The sequence below is a fragment of the Cololabis saira genome, chromosome 5, assembly GCF_033807715.1.
Source record: "Cololabis saira isolate AMF1-May2022 chromosome 5, fColSai1.1, whole genome shotgun sequence".
Taxonomy (NCBI): domain Eukaryota; kingdom Metazoa; phylum Chordata; class Actinopteri; order Beloniformes; family Belonidae; genus Cololabis; species Cololabis saira.
The window spans coordinates 16,382,079-16,406,958 of record NC_084591.1 but is presented as its reverse complement, the minus strand read 5'-3'; the positions used below and the strand labels follow the sequence as shown (position 1 = coordinate 16,406,958).

The 24,880-nt window shown below is 41.1% G+C and overlaps 1 protein-coding gene across 1 annotated transcript in view; it reads left to right on the top strand.

Annotated features, from left to right (window-relative positions):
- The first annotated feature begins 2,223 nt into the window (after positions 1 to 2,223).
- Positions 2,224 to 24,880, top strand: part of nell2a (neural EGFL like 2a) — a 119,377-nt gene continuing 96,720 nt past the window's right edge. Inside the window, exons 1-5 of the mRNA XM_061721080.1 lie at positions 2,224 to 2,616; positions 2,886 to 3,014; positions 15,021 to 15,171; positions 17,600 to 17,773; positions 18,923 to 19,019. Of these exons, the coding sequence (XP_061577064.1) occupies positions 2,565 to 2,616; positions 2,886 to 3,014; positions 15,021 to 15,171; positions 17,600 to 17,773; positions 18,923 to 19,019 (603 nt within the window). The 5' untranslated portion in view covers positions 2,224 to 2,564. The remainder of the gene's footprint in view (positions 2,617 to 2,885; positions 3,015 to 15,020; positions 15,172 to 17,599; positions 17,774 to 18,922; positions 19,020 to 24,880) is intronic.

Here is a 24,880-nt window from a genome sequence, read left to right as displayed (position 1 = left end):
CTGCAGTGTCTGTACAGCCGCCCGGATGAGCCATCCAGTGTGTTCAGATTCTTCTGATTTTCATTACGTAACCAAAATGCAAACCACGCCCACAACTAAACACTGTGTCCTAACTGCATGCGAGCGTCTGACTATTGCATCGCACTGCGTGACATCGGACGCTCTCTGTCCATCTCCCTCCAGCCAGCTGCCATTTTATTGAGGTTTTTGTAGTGAAATGAGGAGGTATCATAGAGATAACTTCTCATTTCAACTAACTGGATCAGCCGTTCCTCATCCGTGACTGTTTCCTACAGTGCTTTCAACCGGCTTTCAACGCGAGCGACAGGAAGAAAATAGACGCAGGGCGTCCGACAAATGTTCAGCTCAAAACGGCGCACCGCGTCGCGCTGCGCAGCGGTTAGCAGTTAGGACATGATAACTCCGCCGGCCGGAGCTTCCACCATATTTTTGTAGCGGTGTATCGTGTCATTCAGGCAGCCAATCAGCACAGTGCCTCAGTATCATAGCCTCCCCGCCCACTCAGAATCCCACATAGATAATGAGGTTAGAGAATGGGAAGATAAAGACATGGTTTAGAGGCTGAATTTCTAATTTATTTAGAAAAAACAATCACCTTGTTTGCACACAGATTAATGGTTGATACCATGCCGGTAAAAACCTAAGGCATATATATGTGCATTATTACTACATTTAGTAATAACATACGCATACACATACATATATATACACATACAAACCCAGTGAGTTGGTTTTTTTTTTTTTGGGGGGGGGGGGCACGGAGGCACACGTCGCGCACTGGAAATCTGCAACAAAAATCTGAGATCCGATCACAGTCTAAGCTAAGCAACCGCGACTAACTAACCCCCAAAAACTACAGAGCAAGCATGCAGGTGAACAAGCCAGTGTGTGTCTATGTGTGTGTATGCGTGTATGTATATCACTATGTGTGTGTGTATGTGTATGTGTATGTATACGTGCGTGTGTATGTACATGTCTATGTGGCTATGTGTGTGTGTGTTTGTGTGTGTGTGTGTGTGTGTGTGTATGTGTGTGTGTGTATATGTTTGTGTGTGTGTGTGTGTGTGTGTGTGAGCGTTTATATGTATGTGTGGCTAAGTGTGTGTGTACAGTATGTATTTGTGTGGCTATGTGTGTTTATGTGTGCATGTATGAATATATATATATATATATATATATATATATATATATATATATATATATATATATATATATATATATGTGTGTGTGTGTGTGTATGCGTGAGTGTGTGTTTGTGTGTACATGTCTATGTGGCTATGTGTGTGTGTATGTATGTATATGTGTGGCTATGTGTGTGTATGTGTATATATATATATATATATATATATATATATATATATATATGTGTGTGTATGCGTGAGTGTGTTTGTGTATATGTCTATGTGGCTATGTGTATGTGGCTATGTGTATGTATGTGTGTGGGTTTGAGTGTGTGTGTGTGTGTGTGTGTGTGTGTGTGTGTGTGTGTGTAATAATCCTATCAAAGCTCCACCTGAAGTGTATCTATAGTGGGGGAGGGGGGGGGGGGGCAACCCCGCCACCCCGCCGACCCGCCACCCGCGAGACCAGAGGCCGACAAAGAAGAACCCGGAACCCAGGCCACCAGCAACCCCACAGAGGGCGAGAAGAAGCTCAAAAGCTTGTTTTTAAGACATTCAAGGCCTGTTTAAAATAGGTATTAGTCTAATACTATTAGATGCCATAATAGGTCCCCTTTAAATCCAAAACTTGACAGGTATGGGAATTGGCAGTGTAAAAAACCGTCACTATTTAGTGACAACCTCACTCGCTGTTCTTTTTTTATAATTATGTGTAAATTATGGAAATATATTCCGATTGCGAAATTGCAATTTGTTCCTGATGTCAGCTCTGTATTCAGAAGTGCCTGCAGCTCGTAGCGGCCCGTGCTGGAGTCGTGTGTTCTCGTTGTTGACCACAAGGGGGCGTTGCTGCGCTTCTCCTCCCGGCGGAGCGGCTCTCCAGCGCGTCTCCTCCTGTTTCAAGGCTGATTTATGGTTCCGCGTTACACCGACGCAGAGCCTACGTCGTATGTGCAAGAACCGTACGGTGCGCGTCGCTACGTACCCTACGGCGTAGGCTCTGCGTCGATTTAACGCAGAACCATAATCCAGGCTTCCTCCTCCTCTCACTCCGCTGCTGAGCAGAGTCTGGAGCTGGAGAGTGTGGAGAGGCAGGGCAGCTCGCATTGTGCGTCCTCTGTCATCCACCTGTGCCGCGGACGCTGCTGATGGAGCATGTCTCGCAATACGTGGAGTAACATTTGAATTCTCTCAGTCTTCCTCCCTCCTCTGGATTTTCTTTTTCCTTATTCTTTTTTTATATTGTCCTCTCTCTTTTTTTTGCATCGTTGGGCATCGAAAGTTGCGACGATGCCTCCGCTGAGCATTTGGGATTTGTAATTACCTCATGCGCGACGGTGACACGTCATTCTCTTGTGACTTAACAACACTGTCTCTCTGAAGTGGATAAAACATGGACTAATTTCTTTTAATAGACTCACCATGGAATTACTACAGCTATTTCTGGTCCTCTGCATATTTTGCACCGCCTCAGGTAGGACACACAACTGGTTCTGGTTCTATCAAGACAGTATTTTACATGATCCAGCCTTGAAGATGATATATTGTAGTGATTTCTTTTCTGTTATCTTGTATATGTTTTCAAGCTTTACTGAAGATGTAATTGACCATCCATTTTGTACACAGTGCCAAAATAAAAGAGATCCAGAGACACTAGCAGGATTGTTATTATTGTCTTAATAGCATCTCAAGTTTCCACTTCAGCAATAACAACAATACTAATGTCTTGTGTTTGTATACAAGTTGTAGGTTTTGGGGTGGACCCTGCCCTGCGTATCAACGTGTTTGATGAACTAATGCCCGGAGAGGGCTTTGATGGAGTTACTCAGGTCCAGGGTTTCCACAGCGAGTCTAGAGCTTTCCACTTCCAAGGTACTGAAACACACATCCACTGTATTTCTGTGTGAAGACGAAAATTGAAAAAGTGTCCACAGGGAGACAAGCTTCCACGTGGACACTCGGATTCTTTTATGAGAAGTGTCACCCCTTTTTCAGTGCTGTTTTCACATCTTGCACGACTTTCTTTCTTGCAGGAAACCTTAAGTATCACGTACCGCTGACGAGAACAGTGATTTATCTGAGGTGTTAGATCATCTAATATGCTGTTTCCTTAATTACTTTATATCCTTCTTTCTCTCCATTTTACAATATACTGTCAGTAGCAAGATTTTCAGTTTCCCACTGTAACAGGGAACACTTTCCAGGCCTTCCACATACCTGAAGAATAAGTGACATTTAGCCATGAAAAAGGGGGGGAGGGATGATACAGTTGTATGAAGATAACTGTACCATGTAAACTTCAACAGATTAGGTGTTAATGAAGACGTACAGTATGTGAGTTTGGATACTGGATGAGCTCCACGTTTGAATATTCCCACGAGTGATCTTCTAAACAAATGTCCTGAACAGTTTCAACTCCCAGGATATGAAGGACAGAGTGAGTCAGATGTCTTTGTTTTCGGTTGGAAGGCTTTGTGTTGGCTAAATGTGCAATCGATAGTATTTAGTAATGGATCTGTGCAAGATGGAGATGTCAAAAGTGCAGTCAGGCTGGACATATATGCATTAGTTTACATTATTGTTATTTGCCAGCGTTGCATCTCCACAATTGATACTCATTACATCCAAATGAGACGGTCGACAGCTCCGTCTCAGAGATGGAGAAGTCTGCTACAACCCAGCCAACGGTTGCAACGGAGGAAACTACTTTTAGCTACCAGATCAGTTGTGAAACTACAGCTGCGATAGCATACAAATCTTCGCAAGGATCGCACAGTTTTCCAAAGTGGGACCGTTGTTTCAAGCCAGCGAAACACCACAGTCATGTGTCGACGTTTCTTATCTTCCTGGCCTCTTGGATGATATCTTCTAATCTCCCTGTACAGCTGCAGAGACAGCAGCACTTCTGCAGCTTCAGCATCTTTGTGAATGCAGACCATTTGATGTCCTCTGTGTAGACAACACTCAAAGACGCTCTACCTACAGTAGACAGGTAGCGAAGGCAAAGGAAGAGATTACAGGAAAGAGTTAGGAAAAAAGATAAAGAGCGAGATAGACAAAGACAGAAACACGGAGAAGCTCCTATACTGCTTTTTGTCAGAAAATGAAAAGAGCGGCTGTTCTCGGCTGGCACATCTCTGTCATTGCGCTCTTATTTTTCTGCATTTCCTTTGCTAAGTACATTCAGTTGCCTGGGCGAAGGAGGCGGTGCGTTATTTATGGCAGCGCTCACCTCCATCCTTCATCTGGGATGTCTATGTTAAGTCAGTGATGTTTGGTGAGGGGGAGGCAGGCAGAGCCGCACCGGCACAGCAGACCTGGCCCTCACTTGTTTGTTATCAAGAGCAGACAGGGAGAGGCATATTGTGGAGATATGTAGAAATGGGCGAGGGAGTGAAAGAAAGAGGGAGAGAAAGGAGAGCCCTGTCTGCTAGCTGTTTGATAGACTGCGTTGATACCTCATGTATGGATCCTTGGCCGGCTGGCTGGGCCACACTGAAATTCCGACACTCATTATATAGCAGGCACAGCTCCCCATGACTGTCCCCTCCACTTCCTGCCCGCCTGTCCGCCTGAAGGGAAGGCTGTTATCTTTGGATGCTGGGTGGAGGCAAGAAGGAGCCGAGAGCCGAGAGAGAAGTAGCTGGCGAGGAGTGCAACACACACAGTCTGGGAAATGTGCACGGCCTGTGTGCACGCTGCTATTTGCAGTATCTTTGAATTTCCATCTGCCGGAGTATGTGTTTTTGTATGCCTGAGCAAGAAAGAGGAAAGCAGGGAGCAGCCAGGGGTGGTGGAGGGGGGTTGCTGTTTAGCACACCCCTGCCGATGCTTTTGAAGGTAGCTGTCAGTGCTACATTGCATGGCATTACAGGAGGTGGAACTCAGGGAGGGGCATAATATATATAGAGAATCCCCCCCCAGGCTATGCTCCTCTAATGTCCTGGTGCCAGGTGATACACAGCCTCGCCTCAAAATTATCACATCATTAGCACTTCCCCCACTGTTTTCAGCATCTAGACGTCCAGACATTGCTCTGTATAAACAAAAAAAAAAGGAAAAGAAAAAGGACCACACCCAGGAGCACTCCCTTCCCCCCCTGCACACTCACACAGAACCTCTCCACCCGATTGGTCTGTGCAGATCCAACTCATTCAAAGTGCAAACAGCACAATTTAGACGCAGCCTTTCAGCTCCCAGTTGTCAGCTGTCAGCACAGGACTCCCCTGTAATTACATTTGCGTGTGTGTGGATGTGAATTTCGTCCGTCTCCAAAGCGTGTTTTTGCTCCGCTAGTGAAATGTTTCTGTGTTTGTTGTGGTAATAATGCCTCTGACTGCAGCAACAGTTAAGTGCAACAGGGATAGGAGAGACTCATAGAAATACAGCCGTCACTGCTTTTGTTCTGGATCAGTGTAAATAAAAGGGGAACACACACATGGCAGTCACACAATGTATGTGGAAGGTGGTTTACTGCATACCACGGATGTGCTTCCAAAATACACGAATGCTCTGGATGGTTGTTAATGGTCGCAGGATAGTTTAGCTCTTTAACTGTTGAGTCCATATTCAAGCTTATACGCAGGAATGCAGCTTCGGTAGTTTCGGCAAAACTATCACGAAAAAGCATGTTAAATAAAAGTAAATAAGACGAGATGTCGAAGCACAAACCTGCAGAAGAAAACTATTCATTTTTCTCAGCATCTAAAAGCACAACAACATCCATCATGAAGTAAAAGAACTTCATACAACCAAAAATAAGAAAAAAGTTGGGCTGAATTGGGAAACAAAATGCAGTGATTTTTACATTTATTTAGACTTTTATGACCCCAAGCTATTTTGTCTCATTCGTTTCAGTTATTAATATACATGTTTTTTTTTTTCTTTTTAGTGCCGTATTACATTCTCACTCAGATGGAGGATTTTCTAATGTTGCTTTTCCTTCTCACAACACTTAAAAGGCTTCCTGGCTTTTAGCAAATTAAGCGTTTCAGGAAAGAGAAGCGTTTCAGATGTTTTTTTGTCCCATTTGCCCTTTAAACATAACTTTAAAGTGTACAACAATACAATGACTTTGTTGTTGTTGTTTTTTTTTCCACCCATAAAGTACATTCTTCTGCTTCAGTCATGCATTAATAATGTATGCAGAATGGTGTTTTGTAATGATTTCTTGAAAGCTGTATGGAGATTTTGAGAATAAAATGTCCTCTTAAAAGGAATGTTAGGTGGATATAAAATCTAAATGTTCGTCTTTACATGAATGCATTAATAAGAGTAAATGACCTTTGTCAAGGGTGCTGATAGAAATCCATACTATTAAAGAACCCAGTTTACATACTTATTGAGTATAACAGTCTGGATGTCTTTCCTCTCTATGGTTCAGAGTAGAAGATGTTATTTCTTTCCATAATAAATCTTAATAGTACTTATTTCGTCTGAACACACCAAACAGTATGTTTCCACGTGCATGGTTATGACAGCACATCCAACATGCCTCTGAGTCCAAAGATCTCGGTGCAACTGCAGGACATTGACATTGAAGCCTTTTAGCGACATTTATGCATCTGACTTTGTCCCGTAGCACATTAGCTGGTGATGAATGATGGTTCTAGATGCAGTGCTGTTCCATCAGAGGGATGGGTGTCCGACTTAGACTCCTTCCCACTATGTGCTAACGTTTGTTGAATTGTCTAAGCTTATGCAGTAGAAGGACGAGTTGAGGCCATGACTGAGGTGCTGTCTCAAGCAGGGGTTTTGTGAGGAAGGAGTGGATCTACAAGTGGATGGGTGTGGTCTCTGCAGAGGCACAGACTCGGTACCGTTCTACGGTGGTGTAGAGGGAGTTGAGCTAATAAGGCAAGAGCTTACTGGTTTGTTCCTACTCTCACCCACGGTCACAAACTGAGACCAATTAACGAGATGGAGAATACAAACAACTAAAATGAATGAGAACTACATCTTTAACTTGTTTTTTATTGGTCTTTTTGTCATACAGTTCCAACTTTTTCAGATGTTCAATTGCAGACGCAAGACTAGGTAATCTAGAGATGTATAGTGTTGCTAAGAAAGGAGAAAATGGTTAACACGAATAAGGTCCAGAGTTCTTTATAGTGGGGTGACCAGATTAAATACTTTTGTCACCCAAAGACACGTAACAAGCTCCTGGGAATTTATCAAAAACTGCCTGAATAAAATGTCGGGCCGTAAAAAAGCAACATCTTTTACCTCAGCTGGACAAAGATTTGACCTATTGAACTATAACCATCAGCTGTAGTATGTGGAGGTACCAAACAGTGAGCATCACCTCATCACTGCCAAACAGGACAGGGTAATGGCAGCAGTGGGGAGGTTTAAGTGTGATAAAGACTGGAGGAGAACTCCATATAGAATAAAAAGTATGAATGTTATGGCCTAATGTACTGCAAGATAGAGCAAGTTACACTTACAATGTGGTTTCAGACATTTTTGAAGAGGTGTGACATTTTCACACGATGCAAAACATAGACATGAGAACATTTAAAAAAGCATTTACCGTCTTTAACTTTGTTGTTTTCCACTGTGGACCAGCGTAGCTGTTATTGGAGTAAGACTTTCTGCAAGGAGAGCAATTCTTAAAGGGATCTGAAGCATTACAAGCTAACATGAGGGTGTTAAAGTCTGAGCTCCACAAATCAGTCGGGTTTATAAGTTGGACTTTTTACTTCCAGGTTGCTCCCTTCCTGAGACACATTACAGGGAAGGTGTAACGATATCCATAATAAAATGACTAATTCCGATTAAAGAATAGTTGAAAGTTTACCCTCAGCTGATTAATTGTTTGGAATAAATATTGACAGTTTTGATTTCCCTCTCATCTTTGATATGGGATTTCTTTGCAGCACTTGAGACCAAACAATGTCCTATAAGTGTTTCAGTATACATGGATGCATGTGAACGTTTTTTGAAGGTGAATAAGAACATAACCTGAAAAATATGCATTTTTTTTGTACTCACTATGATATATATATACAGAAATATCACTTTATTCTGTTGCATTTGACAAAAAGTTACCCAATCTCTCCAGTATTATGACTGACATTATCCCCAACTCCCCGTGGTCAGAGCCATTTGCTGGCTGCTCTCTGAGGCAGACCTGAGCCTACGGTCCACACAGGAGTGGCCATGGAGCTAAAGACATTTCTATCCCCCTCAGGGCAGTTATACAGTTGGGTGGCTGGAAGGCTGTCATTAGCGCTGCGTACGTGTGAATGTCAGACAGGCGGTCACTGAGGAGGCGATCGGAGAATTGGGGAGAAATTGCTGGCCAAAGCAGTCCTGGAGGTGCCCTTGTCTCCGTTTAGTTTATGTTCCACAAGACTGGAGAGTGACACCCGTGCATTTTAATTGCGGTGTTTAAAATATCTTCAGAAATGAATAGACGTTCACACATTTTGTAGAATTTACATGTTTTAATAGGATTTATAGAATCATTGAACAACAATAACAACTTGTCTTTCATAAAGTACATTTTAAAAAAATAAAACAAAATGGATTTTGAAAGCATTTTTTTCACTGATATCTGATTTCACAACCTCCAGCAGCCACAGCTGCCTCGAGCATCTCTTGCAGCCATCTGGACTCTTCTTGCACATGTCTGTTGCTAGTTCTTGCCAGTCTTTAACCATTTCTACCCTCTTTTAAATATGAAGTACACATTTTCCTATCTCTCTCCAAAATGATTCATTAAGATTTAGATCTGGGGCTCATTTTAAACTGTCCATGTTTTCCTTTTCCAGCCGTCATTTGTGTTTATTAGAGTGTACTTTAAGTCGTCCTTGTGTTGGTAGACCCCAGACCTTTGATATAAACTTAGTTTTCTGACTAATCTCATTAATCTTCAGATTTAATCATCTAAATTCAATGAATCACTGCACTATCTCCAAATATGTAATTTTATGTTCAGGAATAGATTAAACTAACACAAATATGTCAAATACCAACATTTTGTGTTTTATACATCTTCATGTTTCAATAGGAAAACATCGGAGCCAGGTATTCATCTCAGTACTCAATTATCCATCAAGGAGCACGATATGACCTTAATAATCTTTGACGTCAGTAACAACCTCGTCCTTCACTAAGCCTCCTGGAAAATCAGAAAGAAGAGAGAGAACAAAAAGAAAAGAATAAGAAGATAAAAAAAGATTGAATCGTTCCTTTAGTACATTCAGTGCCTCCTCCACTAACAGAAACAGCAGAGCAGCTCCACAGGACGAAACCACCAGTACCATGTTATACTATTATTCTACACCGTGTTTGGAATGAATGTGGCTTATCTGGGAATGTTTTTGCAGACCTTTTTTCATGGTGGTGCATAAAGATGTTTTGGGATTTTCTTATTGGACAACATGAACCAGAGACATTGTCACCCATTGAGTTTATTATCTCCCCCCTCCTAGAAGTGTCTTCAGAGTTTTACATTTGTTTGCTTTTTGTTCTGTTGTTGTTGGCTCCTACTCCTACAAGGTACTTGAACCCCCACTTTCCTCAGGGAAACCTCATCCCAGAACCCAGAGGGGGCATTCCACCTCTTTCTGACGGAAAAACATGGTCTCAGATCTGATTTTCTGCCCTGATGCTTGGTGCTCAGCAGTGCAGCGTCTGCAGTATTTGCAGACCCTGTGGTGGTCTGCTGTGGAGAAGAGAGAGCTGAGCCAAAAGGACGCCTCTCTGTTTATTAGTCAATCTATGTTCCTAATACGCTCATGAATTGCGGGTTGTGACTGAAAGAGTGAGATTGCTGATACAAAACGGGTTGAAATTAATTTCCTCTGCAGGGTTGCTGGACTCTCCCTCAGAGATTGGGTGAGAGGCAGCACCAGATTAGAGTTTCATCTCTTCGACATCAAAAGGAGCCAATTGAGATGGTTCAGGATTCTGATCAAGATGCCGTTGGACAGCTCCCTGGGGAGGTGTTTTTGGCAGACCCAGGACGCCCTGGAGAGATTAGGTTTATGGCTTATGTATCCTCAAAAGAGCTGGAGGACATGACCAGGGAGAGGGCGGTTCCTTGCTTTGGTTGCTGGCCCTGCATCCCCCTGGAGCTCATTCACCTGTTATCAGGCGAGAGCAGGGTACCACCTGGACGGGTTCCTGGACCTTAACAGGGCCACGCGAGCAAGACAAACATCCATGCATGTTCACGCCTAATCATCAACATAGCGTACATGTTTATGTGAATTTATTTATTTATTTGAATTCTGGGTGCCAATAATTCTGACTGGGACCAGAACACGTTCCTAGACCTGGGATGACCAATGTTCCTTGGCTGATTTTTGAATGTGTCTGTGGTAATATTTTCCCCTCTGGCAGCTTACTTCATTTTCTCCACCCACTTCTCTCTTTGTGTTGACTCGATGTTTGTTTGGATTTGTGAGTAAGTCAAAAAATACCCCCGTATTTAGTGTATTTACATGTTTCAGCTTTGGGGCGAATGTGCATCGACCTGTTTGTCGATGTGCACGTGCCCACTGCTGTTGAGTTGTTCGGATGGGTTGCAGTTTGCGTCTGGCAAAGAGTTTATTATTATCCCTCTGGAAAGAGATGTATCCCCACCAAGCCATAACCATTTGCTCTAAATCCTGAAAATAAAGTATTTCCACTTTAATAACCTTAGTTATGTTTTAAATAGAAAACATGCATCATGAGAAAATTTTGCTTAAAAAAACTCCCAAAAATCCTGTTGTATGGTTGCATTACTTTCCATCATTCCTAATTTCATCAGACCGCTCTTGGCTCTGTAGTTTTGGTGGTTCTCTTTGTCCCCTCACTTCCCGCCAGCATAGAGATTATTTATTAGGTAGGTATTATAGGAAATACATATATAAGGTGTTTTTTTGCTCAGGGAATCCACTTCAGTCCAGAGCATGAAAGTCCTCATTATTCACATACAAAGGTTGCAATCTCTTCATCTGCCTTTCGGCTGTTTCCTCTGGGACGTACTCATTTAAAAAAACAACCATGTAATGTGCACAAACATATACCTCTACCTGTCCTTCAGAGCCAACTCTAGTAAACTGGGAATTCATAGTGTAACACTCTAAGTTAGATGGGAGGAAGTACATGAGAAAGTACTTGTGGTAAAGCTGGATGTTTCTGAAGTTTCAAACTGAGCTGTGCTACGGGGCATCTGCTCTAAATACTGAATGTGTGAGTGACTCAATACATTTCTACGAGGATTCAGTGATAGAAGTGTGTATGTGAGTGTGTGTGTGCCTAAGTGTTGGGGGCAGGAAGGGGCATATCCCAGCTCAGACAAACTAGTACCATTAGACACTTTAAGATAAGCCATGAAGCTGATGAACCCGTTGCCTGAGTACAACAGCGCACCATACCCAGGAAATAACATTATGCTGTCTCTCAAATCTGTGTTTCCTGGGAAAGCTTTCGAGCCTGGGGCTCTTGGACATCTCAGATCCGCCAATAAAGCTCCTCATATCTCAAAAACACTCTTTTCTCACAATCAACTGGCCCGCTCAAGTTGTACACAAATAAAATAGATGAGAAGAGCCGTGTTATTACACTGATTGGGATTCAGTGCACGATATCATCCATTTTCCAGCTACTTTTTGTTAGTACCTCATATCTGAGGGGTCGTAAGGAGCAGGTGTTTGCCCCATCCAGGTGCCTGCCAATAGATAATCGACCAAAGGCCTCAGCAGGGGGCCACATTGATTTGGCGCGAAGAAAAGCTTGCCGGCTCATGACAGCACAGGCTTATCTACGGTTCTTTCTTGTATGTTTTGAGGAAAGCAGATATTACTGCTGTAGTTATCTTGAATGTTGAGATTGTGTAACACTGGCAACGCTTTGTAAACCATCCTAATCGTCCCAGTGAAATCACAGGGGATCTATGGCCTTCTAATACCTTTAAGTGGCTTTTGAAAGAGCCCCGTTGTCCTTAAAGTGCAACGACTGGCCATGAAGGTCATCAGCTCAGAAGTCAACGGCTCATTCCTGCTGAAATGTGGAGCAGTCCAGTGGTAAAGCTTCCTTGGAGCTCACCATCCCCCTCCATCATCAAACACTTCCCAGTATGATCCCTGCCCTGACATCTGCTCCCACTGTGCTCATTTTGCTACTGATTGGGATGTCAGGGTACTCTTTGTTCAACCCATATGGTAATAAATTAAACAGTGACTATTGTCAAAAGCTTTTCAAATCCATAAGGGGCTATTTTTACCCTTAAAAAAGTTCATTGACTATTCAATGACTATATGCCCATGCGTTGCATAAAGAATGTACGGTAAAGCAAAATTACAGTAAAGAACGCTTGCTGTAGCTTTACCTTAAAAATGACATTCATTTTTGAGATTATTTCCAGCAGTGCCATTTGGATTTGAATTGGAAGCAGGATCTGTTGATTGCAGCAGATTATCGCTCGTCAGAACCCCTGTTGCAGCCATTGAACCATCTGTCCCATCTCAACCAATGACACAACCGATGAAAAATGTATGAAGTCATCTCTGTACACCAGGGACACATTTAGAAAGCATTTTTGTTTTAGAGGGAAATGAAAAATAAGTCCCCCATGGGAATAAAAGCATATATCACAAAAAGCTAATGCTAGTACACTTAAGTGCACTCTGACAGTATGACAACAGATTGAAAGCATTTTCCTTATTTGATGATTCTTCTTATTATGTTTAATATAAGCATTTGCTATTCTGAGTTATCTATTTTCATATGTGCAGCTCACCGCTTCACATTATATTGGGTTAATTGGCTGCACCCATCAGCTGGAAGTGTTGCTAATACACGGAGGAAAAGCTGCCATGCTAACTTCCTGGAGTGCTTAAGCGTGCCAGGGCATCTTGCATGCAACCCATCGCTGGAAGTGAGCTCTTTGATGTGATTGCTTCTGAGAAATGTCATAATTTATTGATGCTTCCATTAAAGTAGCATTGAGGTCTTTTGGAGGGGAGGAAGGGGGCACACTGCTGGAACAGGAACAACGACTCACAACCTGTAAAAACAAAAAAAAATAATATATAGGCCTATATTTAAATATATATGTATATATAAAAAAAATCCTTTTTACTTCTTCCCCCAAAGTCCTCAGCTTCATGCGTCCGGTTTTATACTGAACCAAGATGCAATGTTGGTTCATTTGAAGTGTTTTTTGTGATAGCCAATAATACACACCGCTTATCTAAAACATTACAACTGCAAATAAATCACAAACAATTCAAATGTTTATCTTGCAATACTGTATTTGACCCGCTCTTTGTAAGTTTTGACCGTATAGAAACGTAATTCTTGCCATTGTAAGAATGAGATGTGTACCTGCTGTATTCTACTGCCGTTACTTTTTAACAAATTGCGCTTTTTATTATTTTACCTAATTTTATTTCATTTTATTTGGTATTTACTGTTTAATTGTGTCTTGCCGCTTTTAAGGTTGATGTAAAGCACTTTGAATTACCTTGTGTTGAATTGTGCTATACAAATAAACTTGCCTTGCAATAACATGATAGTTGTTAACATGTAAGGAACACTTGAAATCGGCCCGTGGAAAGACCTGAGGGTTACCGCAGCGACAGGGTCAGAGTGTTTGAAAAATGGGACTGCTCGTGAGAGGCTTCCGGTCCAGCAGGGTTGAGTACCTTCTCACACTTTGAGGGCAGACAGACTATGAATCAACAACAAAGTGATTGAGCATGTACTGGAAAAGGTCTGATTCATCCAGGCTCTGACTAACAGGCCAGAGGAACTAAAACATCTTCTTGCCTGATATGGTGCACACCTAGATCCTAATAAAGCAATTTTGAATAAATCAAGATAAAACAGTTTTGTTTAATGACAACATTTACATAGAATGGACATTGTGAAAGTGGAATAGGACAAAAGTAACACTGCACTTTAAAGTTATACTTAATTGAGCCCTTTTAATTAAACAAAAACTGTTTTTAAGAAAAAGTAAAAACACATTTTGAACAGTTTTCCTGACCAGTTAAAGTTCAGGTAAGCAATTCGTTATGATGTCTAATCCAGAAAACCTTTTGGCAACTTTAAGTGAATTTCTCTTCACCATCCCCTCGCTGCCAGATGAAGGTGCCACCTCATCCTGTCATACAAAAAAAGACAGATCAGAGAAGTGTTTCCAAAAATTATTACCGAAGATAAAAAGGAGATGTTGCATTCTTAAAGATTATTCCCTTTAGGAATGCAACATGTCCTTTTTTCAGTTTTTTTTTTTTTTTAAATAATGACGTCGAGCAGCTTTGCTTTGCTGTCACTGGAAATGCTGAGCATTTCAAAGGAATGATGAAATAAGTACCTTGGATTGGTATTTGGGTTAAACATTTTAGAAAGTGTCAAAAAGTGTCTGTCATCGCTATGAATGTGCAGAAAATCACACCCATGAGCAAACAATGATGTGAAAGGGAAACCCTCCATCCATCCATCAGTGACCTTAAACTCACGGAAAAGCCTTCAAAAGAGAGACGACATCTCTGATGACAAAAAAAGACACCTGGAGACCAAGAAATTAGATAAACTGCAAGAAACTTCCAGACTGCATCACTGTTCCACAGGGAATCTTCAGTAGTCCATTCATGGGACAGAGATTTGGTGCCACATGTCCAAAATGTCCAGATGTCTTTAGCTATAACTTTTATAAATGTTCTTCTGACTGCGCCGTTCGCTGCTGCTACAGTTTGCCTCATCAATATTCCATGTAAACATTGTTTTAGACTGAAAAGGGGTTAGACATTAAAGTCTGTATAAATAGTTGTCTGAATTTTCTGTCTTTATATTTTTAGAGCTAAAAACACAATCTTTCCATTGAAAGATGAGTCTTTTTAAATATTCCTGTCCTCATTCCTGTCCTCGTTCTAGGATCCTCCAGAGAAGTGAAGGCGTCCGCTGACGTCTCGGAGCAAATGTTCCAGAAGCTTAGAGGCAAGAATGAGTTTACTGTGCTGGCAACCCTCAAACAGGAGCATCTCAACTCCGGAGTCATCCTCTCCATCCATCATTCTGAACACAGGTACGATCGGTGCACACATCATCAAGTACCAGGAATTTAGGGAAATATGACCTCTAATGAACAACACATGACATATTAATCAGTTATTCTTTTTGTACCTAAAACTAGCCAAAATGCAGAATTAGTGTGTGAACAAAACTACTTCTCATAATTCAGTAACTTGTAAAACCACTTTTAGCAGAAGTAACTTCAAGTAACTGTTGTTAAGGAGTTTTGGCCTCAATAATAAGCTCTCCGCCACCGTGCTCTGCAGCTGGTAGGAGATGCTTGTGTGGAAAGGCTTTGTTTGGCTTCTGTTGAAGGTGCTGATGTGTAATACGATCAAACAGCTCCACTTTGGTCAAAATAATGACACAATTAAATATACCGTTCATTGTGGTATAGCAGAGCATTATTTCCCAAATTGTAAAACCTGGTGCAAGCTCTTTTCTTTTTTTCTTCTTCTTCTTTTTTTCTTCAACTTTTTATTTACATACAACATGGGGTCATCGTGGGTGATACAGGTAAAATCAAAATAATGTTTTACACATGCATAATGTCACACTATTCAAGGTGCACACGCCATCTATTTTTCCCAGCATTCCATACATTTTTCCGACTGAAGTCTTAAACCTTATTAGCTGCAGCTATATACACAAAACAAAATATCTTATGGAACTAATAATTGGTTGTTATTTTGCCACATCGTTATGAGCCAGAATGTCTTCTGGATTACACTTAATGTGCATTAACTTCCCTACTAAAGCCTAATTAAAGTTGCACTCTGAATTTAATACACCTCTGTTTGTCATTATCAGCACACTGGATATGCACACTGGAGAAACATTTAGGTTGTTTTACACATTAGTTGAAAAAACAAAGCAAATCACTCCAACTACAAGTAAATTATTCATAGTCCATCAATGATGCGGGCGTGGAAGTCTGTAATTGAGATTTGAAAACTGATGAGACCCTATCTGCAGTTGGTATGCTAATGTTTTCATTAGTTTGTGGTAGCTGAGCCGTTGGACGATCAGAGCAGCAATTTGAGTTTCACATAATGCATTGATTGAACAGTTTGTACATTAAAGTCATTCCTGAGAAGAGAGCTCACAGGGACGTTAATGACTTTCCCCATTGCTGATTAGCTTTCCCAGCTATTCATATGCTACAAAGCAACGCTGCATGGTTTCATTTGGAAACGTGACAAGAACCAATTCTGCTTCAGAAGTGTAAGTGAGTGCATTTATAGAGCCAGGATAAATGTACATGCATGTACGTGGGAGAGTAAATCTATTCGATTTGGTTTGCAGATGAATCAATATCATTGCCACACTGGCATGAGCATTTATTTTTCTTTTTGAATAATGTTTCCAGGAAATAGCTCTACTTTAAATAAGTCTGACATATAAAGCAGAGGTGATGAGAGTGCATTGGCAACTGTTTACATTAGTGTCCCTTTTCTGGGAAGAGAAGTCTCCTTGAATACCAACTCTCCAATGAAAAAAAGTCCGCTATATGTTGCCAATTGTTGCATGTTGCTGATGATGCACTTACCAGCCATTACATTTGACTGTCGAAGTGATTAAATTCTAAATAGTGTTGCAGATCCGAGACGTGTGACTGCACTGCTTAAAAGCGACTGAGTCGTTTATCTCTCCGCTGCTGGGCTGAGAGGAGCCCTGAGTTCTGATACATGCTTGTGGGACATAATGAAAAACTTGGATTATCTTTAAATTATTTGATTCTAATAATGTAAATATGCATGTGGTGCAGATTGACAGAGAAACTAGTCGCATCTTCATCGCCTCCAGATTTGCAACAAAACCTAAATATCTCAAAAAACCTGTCATGGAAATGCCAATTATTCAGAAACACTTTCAAATATTGCCAAAATCTTTTTTACACTTTCATGAGGTGGTTTATCTGACGCTTCAATAATCCAGTCTGTCGCAAAAGTGTAGTGGAGACATTTCTTTTGCATTTGCAGGTAACTATGGTGTCGTCGTCAATTTAAAGAGATCAAAATCTACTTTCTAGCTGCTTTTGACCAATTAATACGATATAGTTGTGCTATAACACTACTTAACCATTATGAATTACTGCATTACATAAGAGCTTTGCCTTTGAATGATGATCTGCTGCCTTCTTCTGTAGACTTTTCTCACCGGCAGTAGCAGCAGTAGCAATTCATCCATCTTCTTCGAAGTAGAGATCTTTTTTTTTGTTTGTTACAAAGACAAGTCTCAGCAGATGAGACACAGAGATTTACGGAGATATGGAGAGAGAATGGGGAGAGTTGTGTTCATACAGAAAAAAACACTGTTCAATGGAAACGCAGATCCCCGCAGCGGAGAGTTTCCCCTTTGTTTTGCAAAAAAGTGTAATGGTAATCCACCTACTTTCATTGTGGGATTGTCATTAAAACAGCTTCTACTTTTATTTTCAGGTTCCTGGAGCTTGAGAGCAGTGGGCAGCGCAGTGAGGTTCGTCTTCATTATCGCACCAAAAGTCAACAGGATCACACCGAGGTGTTCCCATACAGCCTGGCTGACAGCCAGTGGCACAAAGTCTCCGTGGCCGTCAGTGCATCTCATGTCATTTTACATGTGGACTGCAACAGGTATGTTGTTGGGGATGGCACAGACAGTCATTTATATACCAGAAATTGTGATGTTATTTTCATTGATGCGGCGCACCAGATTGGTATCAGCCCACGCAATGACCTTATTAAGTGGGTATGAAATCTGTCAGCACTTAATTTACAGTTAATAACATCAAGAATGAGTCTAAAAAAATAAATATATTCAGCAAAAGGAAAGCAAGGGATCACGAATGTTATGAAAGTATTTTTAGGATAAAAATACATTTACTTTCCATGTGCACAATATAAAAATCTTCAGCAGATAAACGTATAGAAATCAATTAGACCTAAAGGTTGTCACGGGCATAACTTTGTCTAAAACTTAAAGCTGCCTGTGAGAATAGGATTGGGAAGGGTTGTACTCTGCACATCAATTCCTGTTTATGATGTATTAGTGAGACTTCATGTCTGGCTTTTTGCCCAGTTTAATACAATGATCACTGGTTGTGGCTGGGAGGCTTTCAGGGACTCACACCCTTATTTGATAAACCTCAGCCAGACTGACATGGCGATGCAAGTCCAACCTGCATCAGCAGACCCTTTCAATAGGTCAGCTCGAATCAGGTAACCCTCCTCTACAGACTTTTCGCTCAGGGTTTCATGTTCGCTTGAGGATACCTGGGTTTGCTGAACTGGCCTTTCTATCAGGCACAGAAAAATAAAGACAGGCCGCTGAAGTTTCAGTGTCATCCCTGCAATGATAGGAGCGGGCAATTCAGTGTCATCAGATGTCATTCTTTGGTTTTGCAATTTAAGTATATACTTTGCTTTCTTACTTTACTTTTTCCATGCTGTAACCTTAGCTATGGCCACATGAAGGGTGAACACATCTTATATAAATCTGTATTATACATGCACCTGCTGTATGGTTTGATTTGGGCGTGACTGTTTGTGCGTGATGATGCCGCTTGGCACAACAGAAGAAGCAGACGGCCTCACCATGTGTGCCGCAGAAAGCATGCAGCTTTCTCTTCCCTCCTTAGGGAAAAAAGTTAACAAGGGGCTTTATAAGGGCAGGACCTGCAGCGTGAAGAGAAACTAACCAGAGCAAATAACATCTAAACTGTTTTAACTACACTTTTGTGATTTGAAACTGTTCACTGCTTCATGGGTGTGTATTTTTTTTAGGATCTACGAGCGTGTGGTGGAAGCCCCTTTCATGGACATACCTGAGGACACTTCCTTCTGGCTCGGACAGAGAAATGCTGCTCATGGCTTCTTCAAGGTTAACGCTGCATTATCAACTTCCTTCTCAGAATACATTAAAGTGGATGCCTGTCCTTATCTGTCATAATAATATGCAAAGAATGATTCAGAAGAGGGCTAACTTCTCACACCATATGCATTTGCTTTTTGCGTTGTGTTCTTTCTCTTTGTTTTTTTTTGTCCTTTTTGGTCTTATTTATTGTAGCTGCTGAGTTTAATTGCTTGCATTTCTCAAGGCTTACCATTTTAATTTGAGGGTTGCTTTGTTCACCACTGGAATTGACATCTTTTGTCATTGTTTGTTCCCTTTTCCTTAGTCTGCTGCTAAGCCCAGCGCAATTATCTCAGAAAGCCCCACGACGCAGATTTGGGAGAAATCATTAAATAGACTTGGGACTGTCCTCATTAAGCCCAGTATATAGTATTGTTTATCAGGCAAGCAGACATTCAGTATTTCATCTATTTAAGACTGGACTGCACTTCAGATTTTCTCACCTAGCGAAACATGTTGAGGCCAAAAATTCAGCTTGCCTCTAGTTTTTTCAAATTAGTCTACCCGTAACTAGCTGTTGGTGACGGTAGTGTATGCATGTACTGTCACTGTTAGTACTTTACACTTTGTGTATTGGCTGCTGTGTGTTTTTTTGTTTCTGTGTCAAATGCGTAATGAAAGAAGCTTTACAAGTCAACTGATAATTGTCCATGCAGTATAGCATCTCTCCCCATCCCTCTTCTGCAGAACTTGATGAGTAGCTGGTAGAGCTGCTTTTACAACACTCACAGCTTCATTAGCGCACATGTGCTCACACACACACATTGCAGCAGTCAATCTCTTTTGTATGATTGTCAGCTGAAGACCAGAAAATCCCAACCCTAGCAGTATTAGGGAAGTCTTCAGAATGAGCGTACCTGCACCTCTGTGCCACAGCTCAGTGATTATTCCCTATTTTGTCTACGCAGTTGTTCTGGTTCTTCCTTATTGAGTGACACACTTTTTGAACTCCATCACTGGTGTGGTTTGTATGTTAATGAAGCGGAGTGGAAGAAAACTTTCCTTGAAATTCAAACAACCACTAGTGTGAAACGTCCAAATCAAGTTTCACCTCACACTGTGAGATCTTTGTTTATTTTTTCAGCCTGACTGGATACATGTCACTAACTGGGAGCATTTTATAGTTTAAACCAGCTATGCGATCTCACCCATAGTTTGGTCCTTTTTTGTTTGAATTTCAGCGAGGAACCGGAATAATTGTGACAACCACTGAAGATTGTGTCTCTGACGGAGAGGAATCAGTATGACTAATACAGAATATTATTTTTTAACAGACAGAAAGTGCAAATCAGATCATGTTTTTCTCTTTTTTTCTTTTAGTGCGACATGACAGCAGCCTGTTGTATGACTGGGTGATGCCTTTAGGGCCAGCAGATGATCTTGTTATGCAGTTTCCTAAGATTGTATTGCATGAGAAATAATACATTTCCTGTCATGTTCTTTTCTTTATATCTTGCATAGGATTGAAACGGCACAGCCAATTCTGAGTACATTTTAAGAAACTTTAGATGGTAAACTAAGCAAGGTAATATTAGAAATATTAAAATTTGGAATTAAATGTTTGATTTGGAATTGTTCTGTAGAGTAAGATTAAAATATGGCTTCTGAAAAACACAAATTCAATAACATATATACGCATGCACATATATAAAGTATTTATATATCTATGAATTTCAGCAAATGTTTGGACGCTATGAAAAATGTAAATGTAAATGAAAACAGAATACAATGATACGCCCATATTGTTTTCCCAGGAGAACATAACCAACATATCAGATGTGGAAACAGAGACATTCTGAATTTGATGACAGCAACACCAGTCAAAAAAGTTGGAACAATGCAACAAAGGGCTGGACAAATAACTGGCACAAATCAACAACAACTGGAAAAGCATTGAACAGCTATTTGGGTTAATTAGCAACAGATCAGTAACATGACTGGGCATAAAAGGAGTAATTCAGACAGGCAGAGCGTCTCAGATGTAATGATGGGCAGAGATTCAACAATCTGCAACAAGCTGCACCAAAATATTGTGCAACAAATTCAGGCTAATGTTTCTGAATGAAAAATTGCAGACACTTTGAAGATCGCACTATCTACAATGTATAACACCATCAAAAAATTCATAATTCAGGAAGAAATCTCTGTGTGTGGGTGGATGAGGCTGAAGGTAAAAACTGAATACTTGTGATTTCCAGGCCCTCAGGTAGTACTGCATATAAAACAAGAATTATTCTCTACTGGGAATCACTGCATGGACGGCATGTCCAGAGATCACTGTCCGTGGCGTGAACAGCTTACGGCTCTATCATGCAAAGAAGAAACCATGAACACAATCCAGAAACGCTGCTGTCTTCTCTGGTCCATAACTCATTTAAAAGAGTCTGAGGCTAAATGGAAAACTGTTCTGTAGTCAGATGACTCAAAATTTGAAATTCGTCTGGAAATCAAAGATTCCCTGCGTAGCACATAGGAAAGGGACCATTCAGCTTCTTATCAGCATCGCTGACGGTACGGGGCTGCTTTAGTGCCTATGGTGTGGGTAGAAAGACACCTTCAATGCTGGAGGTTTTAGAGTACAATATGCTCCCATACAGACAATATCTCTTGCAGATTTCAGCAAGACAATAATAAACCTTGTACTGGATCCATCACAACAGCAAGGCTTTGCAGGTGAAGAGTCCGGGTGCTAAACTAGCCTGTCTGCAGGCCAGACCTTTTCACATTTGGTGCATCATGAAACGAACAAAGGTCCAGGACTATTGAGCAGCACCAATGGGTCAACATTTCTCTCTTAAAACGCCACAAACTGGTCTCCTCACTTTCACAGATGTTTACAGACACTTGTTAAAAGAAGAGTGATTGCTACATCATCACCCTGTTGCAATGTAATGGCAAAAAGTCTCAATTTCAACATCTGATATGTTTTTATGTTCTATTGGGAATATGGGTTTTTATTTACAAATTTACAAAGCATCTCAACTTCAGTCTCAACTTCACACTCAGGTGTGCGCGTGTAGTTTGTCTCTTTGTTAAGTTTGTACTTACGGGGTTGCATCAGGAAGGGAATCCGGTGTAAAATCATCCCAAATCGATGTGTAGACTACGACCCGCTGTGGTGACCCCTCTGTTCCGGGGGATTAACCCTGATGCATATGCTGTAGATATAGTTCAAATATTCTAAAGTGCTTTAAGTAATTTACAACTGATGCTGGACAAATCAATAAAAAATAATTTAGATGAAATTTAAAGAGGTAAGAGCCCTCAACCAGCATATTAAATCAAACAGTAACCTTTACTGCCTGTACAAAGACGCGGCAAAAGAAACAGCCTCGTAGTGATGGGCTAACATATCTGATCTGATTTAACGCATCTGATCTGATTTACTGGCTCGCTGGCCACTGTCCAAGCACATTTTGTATTTGTTAGTTAAAGTGTAAAGCCATAGATCACATTTATTTAAACCAGCTATACCGGACTTGACTTGACTGGATGTAGCCGTGAGCGCTGATATTTTGTCTTCAATAATCCTGGTCTAGTGTGCAAGATTGTGCAGAAGTTATCAGGGCATGTAATTGGAGAATGCACAGGGTGGAAATTCAACTTAGTTTGCATTAAACCTGATCGTTACAATCAAGTTCATGTTGATTTTTACCTTTTTAGCTACATTTAAATGCTTTATCAGGTAATCATATCTTTGGAAGTTTCCTTTCTTTCTAATTAGTTCCAACTTATTCCTATCAAATCCCCCGCATTCCTGTTGATACCCACATATTCCAATGAAACACTTTCAAACTTCTGGGCCTTTACTGTATTTACAACCCCACATTGTCAGTGGATTTTATCTCTCAGAAGAATATCCTAGGAGCTTTATTTCCATATCTTAACTAATTTATTCATTAGTTAGTTAGAGAAGTGACAGCTCTTTCTTTCTGCATCACACTCACACCAGCTTTTCTCTCATTCCCTTCTAAGTGATCCAATAAAATCTGACTCTATTCATATCAATTCATCTTGTTGCTAAACCTCACTCTCATAATAAGTTTTGCTTACAAATTTGTAATTAGCTAGGTAAATGCTCCCTTTTTTGTGTGTCACTGTGTCTTCATCTACTTCATATGATGCAGAATTAATCACGGTTCAGATAAAGTCGACTGCTCTCGCAGGGTGTGATATTTGTACAGTGGCTGCAAATAAATCTAACGGGTTGTGGTGTAATTACAAGCTTGACAGACGCAACTCCTATCGCCTCCATTTCTGCACTATGCTGTGAAAAATCAGCGAGTCATTTCTGCAGGATTTGAAATTTACGGCCGGTAAATTGAAGTGACAAGACAATTTAAAAAACAATTTCTCCCTAAGTTGTGTTTTTTCTGAGGGTAATAAATGCTCTCAAGGTGGGAAACAGGCCACGGCAAAAGGGTGTGTGTCTGGATTGTGTGTGTGTTGTGTCCAAAAACGTTTTTTTGTCGATTGGATAGAAAACAATTTGGACTTATGTCCAAATTAAATCTGTTTTTTCTTTATTATTCTATGTGAGGGGAGTGAAAAAAAGAAGAAAAAAATCGCATACACCGTCCCACTTTACTGGTTCAGTTACCTTCCGGTTTGTGTCCAGATATGAAATAACTCATTAGAGTGTCAATTTAGGAGACCAGGGGCCTCATTTATAAAAGAGTGTGTAGGATTCATACTAAAAGTGCACGTAAACCCAAAAGCCGAAATAAATCCGGATTTATAAAACCGCGTGCACGCACACTTGCATGCAATGTTCGCTTTATAAATCACAGTCCAGCTGGAAGGTTGCGCAGGTGAATTCGCCTCATATCCCGCCCTCTACACGCCCACTTCATACCATAAATGGGCAATGCAAAGTAGTTCATGACTGTATTTGCATATAAATGAGCCTGCTGAGCATGCGCAGCGGCTTCCTGCAGCCTGTTTCTGCTGTGCCTCAGGATGAATGAGACATATCAAGCTAGGCAACCGTGCCACTAAATTTCACGGAGACTGAGATTGAGATGTTGTGGATGAGGTGGAGGTGGTCACAGTAAAAGTAGAAAAAGTATATAAATAGTATAAAATAAAGCGAGTGAGTGGCAGCACAGCGTTGCTGCGCTAAATGCCGTGAGTGCCACGGACAGATCCGTTGCAGAAAAAAAAAGAAGTGGTGCGATTTGATGGTGGAGGCCAAGAGGTACGGAGCCCCTAAAGAGACACAGTTTTTTTAATATATATAATGAGTTTTACGTGCGCACGTGAAACCTTCAAGGCTGATTTATGGTTCCGCGTTACACCAACACAGAACCTACGGCGTAGGTGCGCGTCGCCGCGTACCCTACGGCGTAGGCTCTGCGTCATTTTAACGCGGAACCATGAATTAGGTTTACGCACGTGCGTAAAGGTTTCATGCGCGCGTAAAACTCATTATATATAAAAAGAAAATCTGAGTCCCTTTAGGGGCTCCGTAGAGTGGCCCGGCACTGATTTGTTCTGTCCTCAGTCACTCTACGGTTGGAAGCGGCCGGTGGGTGACGAGGCACTGCGGCTGCAGCAGCAGCAGCAGCACCAGAGCGTCCTGACTGATGCTGTGCTTCAAACACAGAGGGACACGATCAGCGCTATTATATTATAAGTCTGATATGTGATTAAGAGTATTACATGAATCTGGCTTCATTTCACCACCTCACCGCCTGCGACGCCAGTTCCCCATATCTTAAGATTGTTCCTACGGGAGGGTCAGGGTTGGCGTAGAGATACGCACGTTTTTTGGTTAGATTTTTCTTTTTAAATCCCAACCTTTGCGTAGAATGTGGCTTGCACATATT